We start from the raw sequence: 23,471 nt of genomic DNA on the forward strand, positions 1-23,471 counted from the left end.
TTGATTTAAATTAGAGAAAAAACATAGGGAAGTGGGTATTTAGTAATTTTGTCTGGGTTTAATCAACCAAAAAAAATATTTTTTGAAATGAATATCACTTAACTAATTTTGGTAAAAGTACATTAATATATTAAGCCACTTAGTTTCAAATGAGTAGTCTAATAATATCTATTATTGGCGACTTAGGTGTATAGTTTTGTAACTGGACTGTTTTTCCAATAATTCTAAACAAATATTTTTTTATGAAAAAAACAATATTAAAATTAGTGATGGGAATCCGGATCCGGAATCCGAATCCGGAATCCGCCCAATTTTCGGCCTATTTTGGAATCCGAATCCGGATCCGGAATCCGTTTTTTATTGCGGATTCCGGATTCTAAATTGGTAGGCTAAATTTAATTTAAATAGGTTAGAAAATACCAAGCACATTTTTAGGACATACGTAGCACTTAAATTTTTAAATTTACTAATGTGATGTAAATGTTTTAGTTACGCTGGAAGTCAACACTTTAAACAAATCAAGGCTTCAACCAAGTAACATAGTGATAAATTAACGAATAAAGCTATCCCTCTGTGACGGACGGCCTTTTAAAATACTGCTAGAATCCGGAATCCGAATCCGGAATCCGCCAAAAATAAGAATCCGGAATCCGCAAGAATCCGTCACTTTTTTTGACGGATTCCTTCAGAATCCGGAATCCGAATCCGGCCCAAAAATTCGACGGATTCCCATCCCTAATTAAAATGTTCATTCTATTAATGTAAGCATCTGAACACAGACAAAAATATTGATAGAAGTTTTAATTTTTCATCCATTGTTCGATCCTTGCCGTTTAATAAGAGAAGTTTGTCATAAATTACATCTCTAATAGCTAGACCTTCTTGGTGTCTTTAAATTTAAGCTAATAAAACAAAATAGCGAATGATTACATTAATATGTCCAGGAATAATAGTTAAATTTGCCCTCGTCCCTAATTATTTTGGTTAAAATTCTATATCGGGAAGAAAAGAGTTTTATTTTTACCAAAAAAATACATTTAATTTAAAAACAAAAATTTGTTGAAAATATTTTAAAAACACTTTTTCATATTACCTTCGTGTTTTTAAGATTTATATGATAATAAGTTGATGGAATGGAAGGTATTAGTCATTGCAAGGAAACTAATTGAAAAGCTTCACATAGGTCCATTTAATTTTTATATGTGTATCTTGGGATGGTTTTAACATCCTCCCCTTTCCAATACAGAGCCCCTAGCTGTTGGGACTGCAGGCTCTACTTGTAGTACTACTCATAATTAAATATCAAATCTAAACTTGGTTTCATAGAACTTCTGATAATTCATATTGGGTTACTGTGCTTTCAAGACTATACCTAATCATTACAGTAATCTTCATACAAGGTTTGAAATCAATAGGGCTATTCTAAATATGATAAAAAAAAAAAAAAAATTTTCTCGAAAATTGTATTGTCTTATATACTAGATAACAACTTTAAGTACTATAATATCACTGGTTCTTATGATTTATTAGTCAAAATTCATATGTACATATGTCTCTGCTTTTTATACAAGTTCAAACTAATAATTTAATAGCATTATTTTTATTTCACGAGAACAATTCTATCAAAAGCACCGTAGTATATATTTTTTTTAATTACAGGGATCATCCTATTATATAAAGTAGTAAGCGTTTTTTGTCTGTCCCGAAGGATCTCGCTAACCGCTGAACCGATATTGTTCTCCTTTACAGTGAAGCTTCTTATAGGTCCCTGGAAGGTTTAGAACTATTTTCTTGGGGGGTGGGACACCCCTAACCCCTCCAAAAGATGAAAAATACCCCTTTTCCCCTCAGAAAAAATATTTAAAAAAAAATTTTCTTTAAAATCTAAAACACGAAAAATTAGTTTGATAAAACATCTTGGGACAAAGCCCCTAGGGGCTAGGGGCAAAGCCGCTAGTAAGGGATAAGACAATGGATGCTACATTGATATGCATTATCATGGTAAACATATTAATCCTTCAGTAGATTTTAAAATAATGATCAGCTTACTATAAAATTCTTACTACAAAATATCCATAAATATTTATATAATGCAGTATTTTTATAATGGAATGATAATTTTTTAAGTCAAACAATAAAAGTAATATTTATCATATAATTTTATTTCTGCGGATATAATTTTAGTGAGGCTTAAAATAATTTTTATAGTCGTAGCAAAGCTACTCTATAACGAGGATGGGTTGCAACCACAAGGGGGTAAAAAAAGGGGGGCTTTGATACCCTCTTACAGCACGCTACGGGTTCCATTTCTAATTTGTTCAAAACTTTTATTGCTGCGCAATTTAAGAACAAATTATCCTGGTATTTTATAGAATTGTCATTGAGAAATAAAGCCATGAAAAAAGCAGCCTTAGTTCAAATTTAAGGCATATCGATGGTGTGCATACATTTCTGCATTGTGTTTTTGCGCAAAAAAATACACAAAATATTGTATTTTGAATTATCGCTTAATAATGTGAATTAAAGAGCCGAAATAGTTTGTGCTGTTGTAACAATATCCGATTCTAATGATATGATAATGTGTAATATATCCGCGGAAGTGAGTCTACACCGTGCATAAAGCAAAAGGCGGTATCATAGCTTTAGATATTTATAGATGTATGTTAATTCAAAATAGACAATTTTAGAAATAGAAAACCAGCCAATTTTAATCCTTTTTATAGTGCGATCTTTTTCTTGTATTCATTTCTTTGCTGGTTTTAGATGCGCCTGTTTATGTTAGATGGCTAAGACAATCCTAAAACTCTTACTAGGTATATATGACATAGCAGCAGTAAGGCTCATTTTGAACTACTTTAGTTATGACACAGTTTAGATTTCCTATTACATTTATACGTTAATATCTATGCCAAATATATACCAATAGTAGCTAAATTAATCTACAAAAGATGTTTTTGCTGTTTTTTTGTTGCTCCAAATATTTATATCTTCTATCTTAGGCCAGATATAAAGGGATAATAAGATTAATCAACATCCCTTTCATTCCAACAATATTCAACACCTACCCTCGTTAGATTTTGACACAAAAATTGGGTGGAAGATTAATTTATTCTCCATTGTTTTATCCCTGTGTTTCTAGTCTTGCGCCCACTCCAATAGTTTCACAAATACATTAAAATGGTGCTACAAAAAATGCAGCATTTTTAAAAGTGAAACTAAGGATCGGTTTTTTCGTAACGTATAGCTGTTACAGTTAATTTAGGCATGTTAGAATTGCCACATCAATTTTAGATATGGTATAGTATGTCCTGAAACGGTATCTTAGTTTTGCAACAACTTTTTTTAGACTTTTACATTTATATTCTGCCTATTCAGTTCTGACACTTTACAAGTGTTAATGTTCGTTTGTCCTATTGTTTCAGAAATGTAAATGTATCATTTTATTGACCGACAAGAGATAGCTAGGAGGGATTAGATATGATTTATATTGACATTTCCGTTTATTATTTCTAAAAAAAATATGGATGTTATGATAAATTTTTGTATAACTTTTTGAATCCCCACTAACCATTCCTCGCTATTTTGTTTTATTTATCTAGGCCCTTTTTATCAGGGTTTGTGGTTTATATGTCTATGCATTTAAAACAGCAAATTAATAAAACTAAAATAGACATTTTTATGCTTTGTATACTTATTATTATGTAAAAAAGTATATTCATTAATTTATAACTAGATTTTCTCTGATCTTACTGTATAATGCTCTACTGTTATCGAATGTTCTTGTACTAAAATATTTATTTACTGTTGTGTTGTTTTACATGATATTAATGGTTTATATTTTTGTGAGTCTGTGTGTCCGTCCGTCCGTCCGTCCGTCTGTCTGTACAACATTTATAGGCCTGGTTTATATTTGTATGCATAATAGAAATCAAGAACATTTTCCTAGATAAAAATATAACAATATACTATCAATAAATTACTGATAATGACTTTCATTAGAAATCTTATTTTGTTTTTGTTAGACCGATAAACCCGTGGTAAAGTTAAGCTGTAATATAAAATGTACTATTGCTTTTCGTTACATTTTATTTAGATTTATATTTAAATAGCTTTTAAAGTAAATAATATTAAATAAACCTTTTAAATGTAATATTTCCTCCCCCTCTACCTAAAATATATGTATGAAAATTAATACCCCTTTATTTTAAGACCATCGGCTTCGCCCCTAGTAGCCTCTAGGGGCACTTAATGTAGGAATGGAAAAAGTTGGCTTTCCCTCATTTTTAATCTGAGTTTTAAAAAGAGAAAGCATATTTTTTTTGGGGTGGGGGATATTTCATACTGAAAGTGTGGAGATATCCTGGCCCAAAAACGTTTAAAACCTTCGCTACAGACAAAAAAGGCTTACTAGTTTATATTACCGGATATTCTTAGAGGCTAGGGGCTATGTCATTGATTTTTAATTATTTTGAGACGTCTACAGTTTGTACTTGAGAAACTTTTTGACAAGTGGATCTACAAAAAATTTTGACATAATTTTGGATTCATTTATTAAAAATTTGGTTAATTAGATATTTTTAAATAGATAAATAAAATTGTTTAATTTTTATTAGTTTTAGAGCAAAATTAAATAATTTTCACAGAAAAATTACAAACAATTAAAGCACAGGTTGTTGGAGAGAGCCATAAAACACTTTTTTTCATTTTGTCCCGTTTTTTCATCTATAAAAATGAGTTATTACTCTAATCAAACTTATTTAGTTATTCATTATGTCTTCGAAACCGATTAATACCCGCTGGATTAGAACCAGTTCCCAGTCTTACTAAAACATCTTGTGTAGCATCGTTTTACAGACAATTTTCCACGAATATTAGAATGAAATCATAATATTAATATCAGTTTTGTTAACGCGGGCCTTCGGCCTCTAGGGGCTTAAAAACTGGTTTTAATCTTAAAATTTTTCATTTTAATTCAGGAAAAGCAGTCTATAATACAATACAAGGAAGAAAAAGTTCTAAATCTTCAAAATATCCTAAGTGTCAAACCTATACTAACGAAAGTTTTTTTTTAGGTACTTGAAAGAGTTCCGAGTGGAACAGTGTCCTCTGTTCCTTCAGCACAAGTGCCAACAGCACAGGAAAGAACTTTAATATAAGTTGTGGGGCGTGAAGCGCGCAAGTGATTTCCTTCAATTACTTTGAGAAAATTTAGTATTGTAGAAAGCAAGTAAAATTCAATTTTTTAGAATAAAAGAGAAATGTTTAGGATGCAGTAGGTATTGAATGCAATTAGTTTATCGCACATTGTCTTATCCCTTTATACTCTTTTTAGAAAAACCCATTTTAAACTCAAGTTTAACGTTCTTGACCGCTCATTCAGGCCGTTCACCTGTTTCCACTGGCACTTTCAGAACCAGAAACGGCGGCGCCCCGTCCGTCGGCGGGACGGAACCTTCAACTATAGTGCGGATAATTATTGTGAAAAATATGACGAGACAACGGGTATCTGTCCCAACGGCGATGAGTAAGTACCAATTTTCTTTACATCAATCTATCTGTTTATTTTCTTTTAAGTTTAATTGCTTTTAAAGTTAGGTTATGTTATAACAATTGTTAAATGCTACCAATTTAAAATTGTACATTTCTTGATTGTCAAGAATCCATAACTATTTTTTTTATAATTTAGATTTTAATATCATACCAATAGAAACGTAAATAATGCTAAGCTACTTTTTGACATTATTGCTCTTTATTCATTTTAGAGATTTTTATCTCAAATTTTTTATATATACATAATATTACATATACAATGTTATTTTCATGATATATAAAAATCTGTTTAAATGTTTCTCTCTCTAACAATTGACGTAAACACTGACATTTCAGTTTTTTTTTAGTGAAGCTACTCTATAATTTAAAATTGTCTGTTTTTATTATTATGTACAAAAATGTAAATACTCGATGTTTTGAAAAAATTGCCATTTTTACACGGAGCACCTATGATCTACTTAAAAACGTTTCCTTGTTTTCCTATGTTTTCTTTAATAAAAAAAAGCATTTAATACGCATTATTTCATTATTTCAAATGCATTAATCCTTCTTTACATAAAAGATTTTGCATAGTTATTTATCTTATCGCATTTTATACAGGTTTCCGAAGATATTTAATTTGAAAAATTGAAAGGGACTTATTTAATTCATTTTTATTCATATTTGTGGAAAATTGTCTGAATATGATGCTATTCATGATTATTCAGTATGACTGAGAACCTGTTCTAATACAGCGGATATTATTCGGTTTCAAAGTAAAGAAAAACCAGCTTGTTATTGTTGCTCTACGTTGGGATTCGACTGTTGATAGCAAAACGACGTTTCAATGTTTTTAGATGTTAAAAATTGGACGATTTTTATTGGCCGTCCGACCGACGGACAAACGGCTGAAGAGTAGCTGTGCTACCTACTAAAATATAGTATCTAATTTGTACGGACCTCAATCAAAATTGTAAAATTTTGGAATGGTTGACATCAGATTTGTTGGGTGGTGGTGGGATGATGGAAACATGCACAAATGGATAGGGAAAAAGCCGTAGAAAATTTTATTTAAAGAAGGGAGGGAGGTGACAATGAGTTGTGGATTACTGTATTCCCTAAAGTTTTATAATACCCTGGTCATATTTATTGGTTTAACAACTTAAGGGCCTTTTAATGATTGGTCCAACTATCAATTGTATTATGCAGAGGGGGTAAATGTGTGTATCATTATTGGGGATGTTCATCAATTTATCGGCAATTGTCTTATGCCTTTAGATTCCTGAATTTAAATCGACAAAAATGAACAATATGTTACTAGTTTTGTCAATAAAAAACTGATTACAACATTAAAGTCTTTCAATTTTATGCAAAATATATAGTAATATTTAAAATCCCCTAACAAACAAGGGAGTTATTAACGCCATAATCATAGAAAAGCTGTACTTTTAAAAAATTGTACTTTTAAAAAATGCTATGGTAACAGTAAAGCAAGTACAGAAAATTATTGTTATATGATGCAATTTATTACCTATCCTTTTCTCTTAGTAGGGAATGGATGTCAAAAGCTAAGAAAATATAAAGATACCGCCGCCGCTTGTTCCGTATTCATTCTTGTACTTTTCATTTATTATTCAAAGTTGCTTCATTTACATATTTTATTTGGGTACTTTTTAAGTAGGGCGGGAGGAGGAGGGGAGACCTATCTCACCATTCAAGTAAAAGAATAGAGGGGTTAAATAAATGTATATTCAGGGGGTGGGGGCCTGTGCCGACTTTCAATTGTTTATTTTAATATTAGCCAATTGCGTAGGGAATATTAACACAGCCAAGACGTTACTAAAAAGCAGAAAGCAACTTGCCAAAAGACGAAAAGGGCCCCCACCACAGGAACCAGAAAGTTTTCTGGGTTAAACATCTATATTTATACATTTAACACCTCAGCTTAAGTTAGCCCATAAATAACCATATCTTGACCAATATGAACCTTCCCTGAACATTGTCCACCTCCTTTGAGAAACTACTACTGTACATTGTGAAAACGGGCAGAAAATACACAATAAAATGCCCAAATTTTTCATGTTTCTAGATCATTGTGGGTAAATGTCAAGATGTCAAAAAAGTGATCATTTCTCCACAAAAAAAGTGTTCATATAAAAGAGGAAACTTTTCTCATAATTTTTTGGGGGGAAGATCGGGTTTCGGAACAACGTTCTTAATATTTTGAAACCAATGTTTACAAGATCTTATTGAACTTTCTTAACTACAGAAATATGTTTTCATTTTTAGCTATTTATGTTATTAGGACTGTGTTGTTTTGTGCAAACGACATTCCATCTTTCTGCCCCTCAATTTTAAACTGGTTTCTTAATGCACACACAGACACACACACACACACATACAATTTTTTTACTTGCATATTAAGACAAAAAAATGTTTTATTTTTTGTGAAAATAAAAAAATAATATCAAGTATAAAACCTATGATTGTAAAATAGTAAGATATATAGAGAACTTTTTAAAATTGATAATGTTTTCACGATAATATCATTTATTGATTGCGCCTGACACAAAGATTTATAGAAAACATTTAAAAACACCTAAAAATACAAGGGGAGGGGTGAATGTAATAGAAATTCCGTAATCAATATATAAAGAAAACTCGTAAACAATCTAGAAAGCTAAAAAAATATTTTCTGCTTTATATATAACTAGCGGCTATGCTCTAGAGAAACCTAAGGATACTTTTAAAAAAGAAAAAGGGCGATTTCTCTTGAGAAGGTGGCGTTACCGCCGCCCCCCCCCCCCCCCCAAAAAAAAATAGTTATAAACCTACCCAGGGTCTATGAGAAGCTACCCTGTAAAGGAAAACCATACCGATTTAGTGGTTAGTGAGACCCTTTGGTACAGACAAACATGATCCTGTTACTTTATTATAAGGATTGTCTGTAACTAATTCTAAACATTTTTTTCAAAATCTTAATTTACTGGTATTATATTTTTCACAGTTTCTATGCTTTCCTGAGTCAAAAAGCTGAAACTTTCTAGAAAGATAAGTAGGTATGAAATTATACCTTGAGTTAGGATATCGTTACATAACACCCCTCCTATTTTAACCATTTTTTCTTGATTAAAATTGATTTATTTACTCTTCAATATCTAATAAAAAGATTTGAAAAAAACGAAGTAACAAATTATTCGCATATGAAAGTTAACTTTTAAATATTGTTTCCGTTATGCTTTCTTAGACTAGCGGGAAAGTTGAAGGCAAAATTTGAAAATATTTTCCCTTTAGATGTTATATCCCTTCCATGTAAATTGAAAAAAGAAAAAAATTGGGATTTTGGATTTTTTGGTATTTTCTCTTTTTGTCAACTAATGAGAGCCTTTTGTTCTTATTGAATATGTAAAAATTTTTTCTCTATTTTCTTTTCTATTTCACAAAGTTTAAGTACTTTTTAAGTTTTAGCATTATGAAATAACTAAACAAGAATGAATAAATCTATACAAATATGATGTAATTTTTCTAATTCGGCGAGTTCTAGTAATAATTTCTGAACAGACAAACAAAAAATACTTTATAATTGGATTTGTGGCTATGCCGCTAGCATCTAGGGGAGGAAGAACAGTATATAAGTTTTAAAATGTCGCAAGTCTTGAATTTTAAAATAGTTGGTAAACACTATAGCCTTTGCGAAGCTTTCTTCAAATGGAGAACTCAATCGGTTTCCAGGAAGGTCTTAAAACAAACAAAACCTTTCTTTATACAATGGGATGATCCATAAGGATTAATTTGAACTGTCTGACGAGCAACACAAAGTTAAAGAGTATCTGTGTTACTAAAAAAAAACAGAAAGAAATTGAATACTTGTCCAGTCTTTTGATAGACATCTTTTTTTTCATTTGATCCGGTTAAAAATGTCAGGAATAAGTGGGATCATCTTTAATAAAAGAATTTTTAATCTTCACCTTATACAGCAAATAAATAATTTACAACTTAACGTCCACTTAAACACTAACATTACTTTTTTTGTTTTGCCATTTTTTCTATCCATTACTTTATACCTTAAACCCTGAAAAATGCTGAAAACATTTTATATTACAGTTAATTCTGTATTCAATTACAGAAAAACTTTTTATTTTGAATACTGAGTAAAAGTACCTTTGTCTTATTGAATTATATATTTTGTTGTCCTTTATAGAAATATTTTGATCCTTGGGCCGGGGCGTGAAATAGGTCTAATACCCCCCCTGACAAATCTTTGTATACGCGCCTGTTTTATATCAATGATTATAAGATTCTTAATCTATGTTTTGGGAGAAAAAAGCTCAAATGAAAATGAATTTTGATAAATTGTGTGAATTTATTTGTCTGAAATTGTAAGTTTTGTTCAGTTGCGTAGCTACTACCTAGTTTACAAAAGCTTTAAGGGGGGAGGGGAGGGGTGGCAATCCCATGATATATTATATAAGAAATTTTTAGTTTCGCTTCTTATGACAATTATTATAAACAAACTAGCTGTTGCGCCCCTAGTTTTTAGGTATTGTATCGTTAAAGGGTTGGGAAGAGCAGATAAATAGCCCAAAACCGTCTGAAAATTTAAATTTATAAATAAAATAACCCAAAACCACCCCTTGACATTTGGATGCTTCTCTAAAAAAGAAAAGTTTTCTAAATCTTTAGCTACAGACAAAAAAATCCTTAATTCTTTTTTATATTATAATCAAATATAAGGAAAAAAGACATAAATATGTTTTTAACAGAGAAATTTTTACACACACACACACACAAAATTGACTAAGTTCTGCATGGGTAAGTCTACAAGTAGAAATGTACTTTTACAACTTTTTAATTTCTTAATCCTCTGCAATTAAAAAGTATTTAAACATATAAGAAGATTGTTTACTTTAATATTGACGGATTTTTATAGATACCTATATAAATAGCTAAAATTTGATTTTTTGATCCATTTTTGTTATATTTTGATGTTTTTCATTATTAATTTGGATTTTTTTTTTTTTGGGGGGGGGGGAGGCGGTAATAGTTAACCTACCCAACAAAAAAAAGCTGACAAGGACCATAACTAAGCTATTCTGAAAATTGTGGAGCCATTTACGAGATCTTACAGGACATACACTTAACTTTTTCTCAATTAATAGAACCTTCTGATAGATAAATAGAAGATAAATTGATCTCTCTCGATCAGTCCTTCCAATCTAAAGGCACTTCCAAGCTGGACCTGTCTACCTTAGCCTTCGGGGCCATTCTTTCTCTCCATTTAACAAAAGTACAAAATAGAGTTTATGAATTTATTCTCTATTCCCTGGCATTTGTTGTCTATTAACTGCCATGTACTGACAAATAATCAGAGATAAGGGGGGGGGGGGGGGAGGCAAAAAAAATACTTTCTCAAAATTAAATCTTAGAGATATCAATAAACCCATACTCACAATAAATATTCATTAAATAGTATAAAGAAAAGGTTTTAAATCTATATGACTATTCCATCGTATTTCTGAGTTTGTAATCATTTTTGCATATCTAGTATCTATGCGTTATTCAGGGACAGGGCAGTAGCAGCAAAACACTTATAAAAAACTTATTTTCAGCAAAAATTAACAGTAAAAAAATACAGAAGTAAATGAATTTAATGAAATAACAAAGTGTTTCTAAATTCCAAATTTATTGAAGATTTTTAGAAACTAACTCCCTGCTGTTTGAGTCTAATATACATCAATAGAAATGTAATTCTAGTTTTATTACTATTGTCCAATAATGAACTAAATTTCAATATTCCTCCTATAATTTGAAGCCTCTGTATGGTAGCATAGCTTCTTAATAACAAGGTTACGGTCTTACGGTCATTAAAAAAGAAAGTTAAAGAAATAGAAAATAAAACATAAACAACAAGTTTAGATGGAATAAAAAAAACCATACAATATCATGTCGATTTGGTCTTGATAGGTATTGTAAATAAATCACTGAATATGACATCAGATAGCTCAATAAATCAGAAATGAAATGTTTCGAACTCGGATGAAATTACGGACAGACACTAGAGTAATAGATTAGCTTTGTATCTATCAAGTATCTATTTTCTAATTTGTTTTGTAACAACACAAACACGTACAATAAACATATATTCGATAATAATCTAAGAAATGTAACAGAAATTTTCTTCCAAAAATGATCTACATTTTAGAATAAAGAGACGGGCAACTAAGCTTGCTTAATAAAGTATTTGTGACATTTTTTAGGGATATTAATGGTTAAGACAATTGAAGATAATTTGATGATGAATAAAATGACCCATGCCAAAGATAAAAATTATTATTAGTGGAATATTTCGATACTGCAAGATTCAACTACCACATAAAGAATAAATAAAGGGACCCAAATTTTAAAAGCTAAATCAATAAGGGGGCTTGTAATAGAGGTTGGGGACTAGTATAATTTGTAGTTAAATGTACTATTCCCTCCATGAAATGCTTATTTTTTTAATTATCTTCATAATAGTTTACTGTTCCTTTATTTGTGTCAAGATACAGTGACAAGATAAAGAAAGATACATGTTACAGATAATATGTTCTCGTATTCATTCGAATCCGGTGGATAGGAACCGGTTCTCATCCATACGAAAAAACTATGTCTAGCATCGTATTATATCCAGCTTTCTACGAATATAAAAATGTACCATCATAAGATTAAAACCAGTTTTTATAGCCCGTGCCTACGGCACCTAGGGGCTAAAAACTGGTTTTAATCTCATAATTGTACATTCTATATATGCGGAAAGCCGTTTATAATACGATGCGAGAAATAACTATTCCTTTTAATTTGGACAAACTACTCTTATTATTAAGCATTGTTTTCAGTATAGGTCATAGTTAGATTATATCTCTTATGTTGTTCTCCCCCCTCCCATTTTCTTCGCAAAATAGTTAAAAACCTGCCCTGAAGTAATGCTAGAAATAATATAGATATTTTATCTGACCGTTTTCGAGATATTGTGAATCAAAATTAACTTATGTGGTTAAGAGGGACAGTTAAATTTTAACCATAGTAAAAAAATTAATTGCGGGTGGTTTTCATGCTTTAAATCAAATTAAAAGTAATTATTTCCCCTACTTACCATTTTACCTCCCATTTAGATCTATCCAGGGATCTCAGGGGATAGGATAGATTATTTATGTTTTAAATACTTCATTTTAATAGCTATAAAGAATATATATAAAGAATGGAGGGAAAAAGGGGCTGTAGAATAGTTTTATATGCCATTGTTCTTTGCCTCCCTGGATATATCAGATTTATTAATCTTTCGCATTTAATTTCATTTTTTGTTCATTTTTGACTGCACCATAAATTTAGGGATAAATAGACAGTGAAAAAATACGAACAGCAAACTTATATACAGTAATACATAGAATAGTATATTTGTGGCGCATCTCTACTGCAAGCTTATTTGCCTGTATGCAGTTATCCTAGGGGATTGGACAATGAACGAAAAAAATGTTGATTTGAAAGTTAGGACACTGATTAGTTTAACCAACCAATCTTGAATCCAAAGTTTTAAAGATACTCCTCTCTGGCGAATATGTGCATTCATAAAGATAAATTTTATGATGGTTTTGTTATTAGGAGTAGGTAAGTGATGGACAAACACATCACATACTTATTGAGTAGCTGCATATCTAAAAATATAAATATTTGATTACTTATTACTTTATTCCTGCCACTGGCCTTTATAGTTTGGATCTTTTCAAAAGAAATTCATTTACAAGTTGAAAATGTTTTGAGAACTAAAAAAAATGCTTTGTGCCTTTTTTTACAATTATAACACTAGCACAAGCAATCCTCAAACCTTTTTTTTGTGTAAAAGCAAGCTTTTATAAAAAGTCCAGAAATGTTAAATAGTGCAAACATCTTTGTACGAAATGACTAAATAATCTATTTTACTAAGTTATTTTCATGAGATAAATTTTTTTCAATTGGAATTACTTTCAATCTGTAAAATTATAATAAAGCTAAATAATCAAAAGTTTTAATTGAAAATTGGTGATTTGGGTTTTTCTATGGGTATCGAATCACCACTTTTATAAAATAAAGCAAAAAAACTGTTTATTGCTTTACATTCAAAATTGTTAAATAAAGGTGGCTATTGCTGAAAAGAACTATTTGATAAATTTTTTTACTGGGTCAAAAATTTACAGGATAAAAAGATCCGTAAAAATATTTTTATTTTAATCTTTAATTTTTAAAATGAAACTTAAAAAATTTAAATATTTTACTATAAATGATATTATTTAATATCTCAATTGACCGAAATTTTTTTTTCTTTTTGAATTTTTAACTATATTCCTGAAAATTTCTGATTTTTATTTTTGAATGGGCCAAAATTATTGAGATTTTGCCATACAAAACGAACAAGGAATATAATTTCCTTAAGTAGCGCAGCAATAATAAGATAACACCCAATGATATATAGTAAGAATAGAGAACATTTATTTCTTTATATTTTTGTGAGGTATTACAAAGTACTTAATATAACAGTCGCTAACATTCTAATTACAATTGGTATCTTCATACGAACACCATATTTTAGATTCAAATAAAGCAATTTTTCAAAAAGATTTTTTTCTAAAAGATTTTATGTTCGGTTTCCGTTTGGACATTTTATTTTGAATATTTTGACAAAATGTTTTTAGCACCTAGCTTGTATTTAAATATTCTGTTCAAAAACATTGTCTAGGGACAAACAAATATTGCGTTTTAGAAAAAAAAGTATCAAAACATGCTGGTTTATGTATATTTTTTCAACTTTTTATTAAATCATCTGTATATTTACATGGATAAATGGAAAAATAAAAATAAATAAATTCAGTATAGAATTGTAATTGTAAATATCTTGTTATATAATATAAATTGTTATTTTGTTAGTGAATTTTAACATAACATAACAAAACAAAATTATATGTAGATAAGGAGAAATATGAAATAAAACTTTTAAAATTTGATTTTTATGGTTTTTAGGCCATTAATGATTTGATGGTTTAAAAATATATTGTCAATTATTTTCTCCATGATATAAGGTCATTTCTTTGTTCTTTTATGTGTTGTAAATACATATACCTACATATATTAGATATATTTTTTTAAAAATATATTAACAAGGATAACAACATTAAAAAAAAACTAGGCTAAAAATTTAAATTGTAATAATCAAACATAAATTATTTAGATTATCATCCCTTTTAATTTTTATAAAACTATTAAGCTCATTTTTTGTTCAAATGCTTAAAATGAACTTAATAACAATTTATAGAGGTCCAAATTAAAAAGATTTCATAAAATTACTCTTCTAAAACCTTTCATTTTACCCACCTCAAATAAAAAAGCTTGGACGTCTCTGAAACCATTTAGCACTTTATTAAAAAGTATGCTACGTTTATTAGTCACTCCTAAGAATTGACATTTAAAAACAATCATTTTAAATGCTACAAAATATCAGATGTAAAAAGAACTGGTGATGTTGACAATAAAATGATTTCAAAATGATAGATTTCTCTCTACCTAGTAAAATTTTAAATCAGTAGAACAATTTTAACAGGCTGAAATGTATTATCAGAGCTAAATAAGATAATTGTAGAAAACTTCGCTTTTAGAAAATATGTATCTTTTACAACAAGTTACCCCTCCCCTCTTTTTTCTGTCCTCCCTTATTTTACTTAGTAAAGTGTATTTTTTGGGAAAAAAATCTGTTTATATATGTTTGTGTGTATGTGTGTGTGTGTGTGTGACGCATTTAGTTAAGTTTTTTCTTTGTTATCGTTAAGCTGCATTATTTACTCCCTTTCCCCTTTTCTTCATTCCCTCCCTAATCAGTTGGAGGGGCGTAGGGAGAAAGGGAAAGCGACGCAGCGTCATGACGCGAATTTCTCCTTTACCTTAACAGGGACGTGGGTAGGGGTGGGTGTAAAAAAAGGGAGGGGGGGGGTGTTCTTTGTTACTTAGGAAGATATATTATAAAAAAAAATATGGCTATAAAATTATTTTTTGTTTAGGAGCGAAGCTACACTATAATACACTTTGGTTTTTCCGTCCGACCGTAACTCTGATTTATCTTGTCACCATTCCCATTATTATTGACCAAATATTGTAATAGTTATTTCTCGTATCGTATTATAAACGGCTTTCCGCGGATATAGAATGTACAATTATAAGATTAAAACTAGTTTTTTTAGCCCCGTGGTGCCGAAGGCACCGGCTAAAAAAAACTAGTTTTAATTTTGTGATTGTACATTTCTATATTCGTAGAAAACTGGATATAATACGATGCTAGACATAGTTTTTTCGTATGGATGAGAACCGGTTCCTATCCACCGGATTCGAATGAATACGAGAAAAAATATTCTTGGCGTTACTTTCAATATAAAAAATTTTAAAGATAAAAAAGAATTTTTTGTTTAAAATAAAAATTTTTTTTTTTTAGGTAAGTTAACACAATACTTTGAAATTGGAATTAATAAATAAACAGAAAGATTAGTGTACAGAGAGAATATGAAAATATAGATATACAAGAATAAAAAGACATAAGATAGACAACCTGATATATAAACAAATAGATTGACACTTTGTTAGCTAGTTTACTGAAAAACAAGGATGACAGCATCCATAAAAGCGAAGCTCTGAAACGATAGGACAAATGAATATTAACACTTGTAGAGTGTCAAAACTGAATAATCAAAATATAAATGTATTAAAGTCGTACGGAACAAAATTGTAAGTAGATCTGTTGAAAACTGCTTAAATACAGAATATACATACATTTTTAAGTCTTGATTATAGAGATACTTCGCTAATCACAATGTACTTTGTTGTCCTAGGAATCAGTATTCCAAAAATCAGATTTTTTGAATTCAAGATTTTTAAAATTGTTTATACAGTAGTGACGAAACAAAATAGACCTTTATCCCTTTTTCAGAATAGGCTACTTAAAATATCTAGAATGGCTGGCAAATTTTTTCCTGACAAATTTTTGGCTTTTTACTATTTTGCGAAACCTTTGTCACGAAGTCTTAAGTGCATGCAAATTAATGATTAATTGTAATGTCTTTGGTTATGACGTTGTTATAACTAAAGCTCTAACCCCCCTCTAACTTTATAAAACAAGGATGACAACATCCATAAAGATAAAAGCGAAGCACTGAAACGGTAGGACAAACGGACATTAACACTTGTATAGTATCTGAACTGAAAAATCGGAACATAAATGTATAAATGTCGAATCAAAATTGTAGGTAAATTTGTTGAAAAACTGCTTAAAAACAGGATAATGTTTATGGATATACTTACATTTTTGGACTTGATTATAGAACTGCTTCGCTTATAATATTGTTCTTTGTTGTCCCAGGAATCAAAATACCATAAATCAGATCAAATGGATAATTAAAACACTTGAAAATTTGTTGTTAAAAAAGTAGAAAAATCACCATTTTTAAAATGGACCTACGGACATTCTGGTAATGATTATAGAGTTGCTACGCTTTCTAAATCGTACCCAACTACTACAGGAATCATAATGCAAAGTTTGAAATCGATAGGACAATTCTAACATGCCTAAATTAACGAATAAAAGCTATCTATCTCGGACGGACGTACGGACGGACCGACCCTAATTTTAGAAAAGCTTCGCTTTTAAAAATGTTAAAAAACAACAAAATTAAATCTAGCAAAATATTGTTAGAATGTGTGCACTTTTTTGCCGTCTGATTTGCCTTGCAAATTCAACATTTTAGACAATTTATGACCTGAAGATGAGCCAAGCATCTCGGTAAAATACTAGCGGCTGTGTCTCTAACATATCTAGACTAAAACCATTCCAAGGCTGAAGTTTTTCTAGAAAAGGAACCTTGCGACTTTTTTTAACAGAAAGGATATTATACTATATTAGGCAAAACTCTCTGGATACTAAAATTTATTTAAATTATTTTCGTTGCCATGTATAGAATCTTCCTTGAAAAGCAATTGATGTATAATAAAACTGTAATTTGAGATAGAATAGAGATTTAATTAATATATTATTCAAATCTGTTATTGTTTATCTAAGATCTATACAAGATTAAAATAACATAATATTTATATAGAGATGGAAAAATAGAGTATTGATTTACTTTATGAGGCTCCATCGACCCATCAAAAAAGACTCTTTTATTGCATAAAACTTGTCTTGGTGTGTCATGTATAGTTGTTGTAACTTTTGGGCTGCCAAGGCATTACTTTGTGAAAAAAGGTTATTACTAAAATCTCTTTAAACAAAATCTATTTTAAAACTCTATTTAATATTTTCTTTCCTTAATATATAAACATAAGATTATCTATTATTTATTAATTGACAAAAATTCCAACGGTAATATTTTCATTTTGCTAATAATAGATTTTTAATTGTAAATAAACATGGAAATGTAAAATGTAAAAATATAACTTCTTAACAGTTATTGTCTTAAAATTATTTCTTTAGATTGCTTATTTATTTAAATGCTTAACCCTTTTTGCTTAAATTTAAGAAAGTTTATATTTATTAAATAAATCTAATGTATAAAAAATTGTATCTATCGGTGTAATGATATGCTATTTTCGTGCAGAATTTTAACAAAATTACACAGCCGAGGTAGGCCTAACCCCCTTTAGTTTTTCTCCCCCTCCCACTCTATGGTAGGCCTATGTCTCCAAATACCCCCCCCCCCCCTCCCTCTTATATAGGCCTATCAACCTTTCCCTTCTCTTAACTTCCTTACTGCTAGGCCTACCCCCCCCTTCCCCCCTCTGAATATCTAGTTTGCACGGCCTAGACACGGGATTGGCAAAAAGGGGCACAAAATTTAAGGCCTAGACTGAAATTTAAAAAAATATTTATTCCTTAAAAATCTTATATTATAATCCTAATATGTATTAGTTTTTTTTTAAAATTATGATATATATTAAAAAGAAAGTAATGAAAAAATAAATGCTCCTGAGCCTATTCCTCTTTCTCTTTTATATCCTCCCGCCCCTCTTTTTTACTGTCTCAGCGTGATTTGATGTTGCCAACTGCATGACTCAGGACGGCCTACAAAATCCGCAAACTTTTTTACACAAAAAATCCGCAAAAAGTTAAAATAAAAATGTGCTTATGTTTTAAAATTACTTAAAATGTTGCCTTTTTGATATTTTTAGACATTCTAATTCTACGCGTGTAATATTATGCCTATTTGACGCAGAAATCCTCAGTAAAAAATAAAGCAAAGGGGTAGTTTCTAGAAATATAAAGTAATAAGACAATGACCTATAAATTGATGTACATCCCCAATGATACGCAAAGTTACCCCTTTTTATAGATTACAACTAGTAGTTGAAAAATTTAGACACTGAACTTAATGAGCCAACTGATCAAAATTCAATAGTAGTTCTGAAAGTTGTTAGGCCAACGAATAAGAAAACATTATTATAAAACTTTGGGGACTAGTTTAATAAACCACCAAATGATGCCTTCCTCCCGGGATAGTTACTGTCCTGTAATAATGAACATGAAAATGTAGGTATGGCCGAGATGGTGATAATTGTAGAGTTGTTATGCTTTCATGAAAATTTTAAAAAATTTGCTTAAAAATTGAGATTCAAATTAACACTTGTAGAAGAACGTATGCTAAAAAAAATATATTTTTGTGGAACTACTTTGAAATCCGGACTTCTTTCTAAGTTGTTAGGCCTTATAGACGGGTTTCAGTCAAAAATACAATTTTTTTAGAAAAGTCAAAAGTTTTGTGCAGATTTAAAGTTTTGATGTCATATCTCGGGGTATATATATTTTTAATATGTAGATGAAGGGATATATTACATTTTTTAGAAGGTGTAAGTTTTCATTTTAAATAATTGATTAAATATTTTAATTATTAAACACATTTTGCATAAATGATAGGTACCTAATTCAATTTGGCGTTTTGTATATTTTTGTTGGTTTTGTGTTAACATAATGCAAGAGAAAAGAGAGATGGGAGAGAGAAAGAAACGATTATGACACATCAAACTATAATCTCCAAAGTTTTTATTCATAGAGAAAATTTTTGTTATTTGTAGTAGTGCAGCTACTCTATTTCTGTTTGCCAGTCTTTTAAAATAAAAAAAACAACATTTTACCTACTAAAATATGAAATTAGATTAAGTAATCTATAGTTCAAAGTAGAATAATGTATAAATGTTCGTCCGTCCGTCCGTTCGTCCTTTGGATTAAATTTTAAGGTCTCACTAACCGCTGGAGCATAAAGTCTTTTGAGAGAATCATTTATATTTTTTTGGTGGAAAGAGTGGGGGCGGGGGGGGGGGTCGGGGAGTTGCAACACTACCTATTCAAAAAATGATACTGCTTAATAGTTATTTCTCGCATCGTATTATAAACGGCTTTCCGCGGATATAGAATGTACAATTATAAGATTAAAACCAGTTTTTTAGCCCCGAGGTGCCGAAGGCACGGGCTAAAAAGACCGGTTTTAATCTTATGATTGTACATTTTTATATTCGTAGAAAGCTGTATATAATACGATGCTAGACATAGTTTTTTCGTATGGATGAGAACCGGTTCCTATCCACCGGATTCGAATATATACGAGAAAATGTCATTATACTATCCCTGTTTTTGTTTCTGTAGCTTAAAACCAACAAATCAAATACCCAAAGTTTTAAAGTCAACAAAAGGATGCTTGCTTAAAAAACTTAAGGTACCAGTATAATTTACAGTACAATGTACCCTCCCCCCTTCCCCCCCCCCCCTCTGTAGACTGGTGGTGATCTTTATCGTTGTATTATTACGTCTGGGGGTTAAGTGAAAAAATAATGAAGTGCTAATTAAACAAGGATGACATCTTGCATACAATTGCAAAGCTTGTGAAAAATTCTTTAAAAGGCATAATTATGACTGGATATTGTAATTTGGGAAATTCATAATAGTTTTTTATCGCATCGTGTTATAGACAATTTTTGGCTACTTTAATATTCGTGGAAAATAGACTGTAATACTGTGCTATTGATGATTTTACAGTATGGACGAGAACTTGTTCGGTATCGAAGCTATACTGGAAAATATAATATGAACCAGAATTATAGTAAAGATAGTAAATTTGGATTAAAATTAAATTATAAATCCCTACATCCATGGCAGATTTACCACTAGCAAAAATACAGTGATATTACTGTCATAAACACAGTGATTTGCTGTCATAAACACAGTTTTACTGTCAAATTCACACCTGCGTTTTTAGGGGGTATGTCAAAAATACAGTTATTGCACTGGCATATTCACAGTTTTGCTGTCAATTATACACCTACATATTGACAAAAATACATCTATCAAATTTATAATTTGTCAATTATACACCTACATATTGACAAATATACATCTTATTAAATTTATACCTACTTATTTATCCATAATATTTAATACATCTATTACATATAGAAAAATGGTGACATTAACATGACCGTTAAGGAAGGTGAAAAACCTGTGTGGTTAACTTATTATCCTAAAAGTGAAAATTCGTTTACTTACACCATAAGTGATATCGACAGCCAACTGCCTAAACATGTTGGTGTTAAATCTGATACAAAGCCAAAATATGTGAAAAAGAATTAAATAGAATCTAAATTTAAAGATCATTCTCTAACATGAAAAAAACTTGGTCTACAATTAATCAATTTATTAACAAGAATAAACAAATGCATTCTATCCCAAATCTTTATACTGATGAAAACAGATCTTATGAAAACTTTCAAGATATTTGTGAAGGTTTTAACAATTTTTTTTATTAATGTTGGTCCCAGTCTAGCAGATGAAATTCCATTTTGTGAAAATGATTTTAATGACTACCTTGGGGTTCCATTCAATGAAAATTTTGTCTTTCAAAAAATCACCCCTCAAATAATTTTTTCTACTCTCAATAAACTAAAACCTAAACTAAGTTGTGGACCTGACAATATTTCTACTAAACTTTTAAAAGAAATTATGCCAAGTATTATACAGGGTGTCCCTTGTAAACTGTTTTTTTTTTTAAACACTCATTACTCCCTTAATATTTGAGCTAGCTTAGTAAAATAAAAAGTATTTGGCAGCCTAGTACTGACCATTTAATGATATAGTGATGAAAAATCCGCAAAGATAACAGAAAAAAATCTACAAGGTAATAAATAACAGGCTGATTTTAGTGAATATAAGACTAATCCACAAGAAAAATATGCCTTAGTAAACTTTAAAAGCAGCTGGTGGTCAAACTGTGGATCACAAAGACTTACTCCAGACATTGTAAGAACTGCCATTGTAGTATAATTAAAAAATCAAGTATATTTCAAGTTCTTGTGTGCATTTGAAGCGAGCTTTCATGAAAAATTAACAAAGAAGATCAATATTATGCCTATTTATACATATTGTTCACTTATACAGTGTGTTTTTGTTTATGAGAACTTTTTTGAAATCAATTTTACCCCACTTATAGTTATCAGAATTTCAGTTTTTATTAAAAAAGTACAGTAAAATCTAAAATTCAAAACTTAGGTGTCAACATCTAAAAATGGTTTTAGTGCGTTTTTCTTATGCTCAAATAATCAACCTTTTGCAAGAATGGCTGCTAAACACTTCAAAGTTGAGATATAGAGCTAACAATGTATACAGATACTATTAGGGACATGTACTAGAACATATCAAAGTTTGAAGGTCATATCTCAACCAGGGAGGGAATACTGGCCCCCCAAAGTCGACTACAGAAAATCCATTCTTTTAAGAAAAATGCGCTAAAACCATTTTTATATGTTAACACCTAAGTTTTGAAATTTAGATTTTACTGTACCTTTCAAATAAAAACTGAAATATTTTTTTGTTGTTCTATTAATTGCCTTAAAAAACAAAGAAAATAAGCCATTAATCATTACATTCTGATAATTATATGTGGGGTAAAATTGCTTTCAAAAAGTTCTCATAAAAAATACACACTGTATTACACTTCAGATTCTTGAATATTGCAAATTTCTGGTATGCCATGTCAAGCCTGTTCTATTTTTGTTTATTTTGTGGATTTTTCATCATTACCCCATAAAATGGTCAGTAGTAGGCTGCCAAATACTTTTTATTTGACTAAGATAGCTCAAATATTAAGGGAGTAATAAGCGTTTAAAAAAAAAACAGTTTACGAGGGACACCCTGTAGATCCTGTTGTTCCCCTATTTAATCTTTCATTTAAACATGGCTTTGTTCTAAACAATTAGTAGATTGATTTAACTAATATTAATAGTTATAAGTTTTAACAACTTGGTCAAAATATTCATAATTAATATTAATTTAAAAGTAGGTGTATTTTTGTCATCAAAACTGTGAATTTGACAGCATACTTGAATTTCATGGGTGTGAACTTGACAGTAAAACTGTGTTTATGACAGCAGAAAGGTGTAATTTTGACAGTGGGTAAAAAAATATTGCCAAAAATACAGCTAAAAACGAAATTGACAAAAACACACCCAATATTTGTCAAAAACACAGTGGTTGTACTTTTGCTAGTGGTAAAAGTGGCAGCACCCCGTTTTTACCCTTGGTATTAACAAGGCTAAACTAAACAAAGAGTCTTACTTAAGATTAAATCATAACCATTTTAATTGTCTTTTTTTCTTATTTTTTTTTCATAATTAAGAAACAAGTAAATACTCTAAATAAATTGTTTATATGAAAAATAAGATATTTATTAAAGGGTTTGTCTAAGCATTTTGTAATAGGATGTTTATGTGTTAATCTAATATGTTGTATTATATCCTACTAGCGGCTTCGCCCCTAGCCTCTAGGGGCTTTGCCCCAAGAGGTTTGATCAAACCAATTTTTTGGTTTTTTCTTAGATTTAAAAAAAAATTTCGGGGGGGGGGTATTTTTCATTTTT

The 23,471-nt window shown here is 30.0% G+C and overlaps 1 protein-coding gene across 2 annotated transcripts in view; it reads left to right on the forward strand.

Annotated features, from left to right (window-relative positions):
* Nucleotides 1-23,471, forward strand: part of unk (RING finger protein unk) — a 139,248-nt gene that overhangs the window by 40,769 nt on the left and 75,008 nt on the right. For both annotated transcript variants that reach the window (XM_080174271.1, XM_080174272.1), the window contains 2 exons: nucleotides 5,073-5,135; nucleotides 5,378-5,524. In XM_080174271.1, the coding sequence (XP_080030397.1) occupies nucleotides 5,073-5,135; nucleotides 5,378-5,524 (210 nt within the window). The remainder of the gene's footprint in view (nucleotides 1-5,072; nucleotides 5,136-5,377; nucleotides 5,525-23,471) is intronic.

Source organism: Acartia tonsa, chromosome 10, assembly GCF_053477335.1.
Source record: "Acartia tonsa isolate MP-2025a chromosome 10, ASM5347733v1, whole genome shotgun sequence".
Lineage (NCBI taxonomy): Eukaryota > Metazoa > Arthropoda > Copepoda > Calanoida > Acartiidae > Acartia > Acartia tonsa.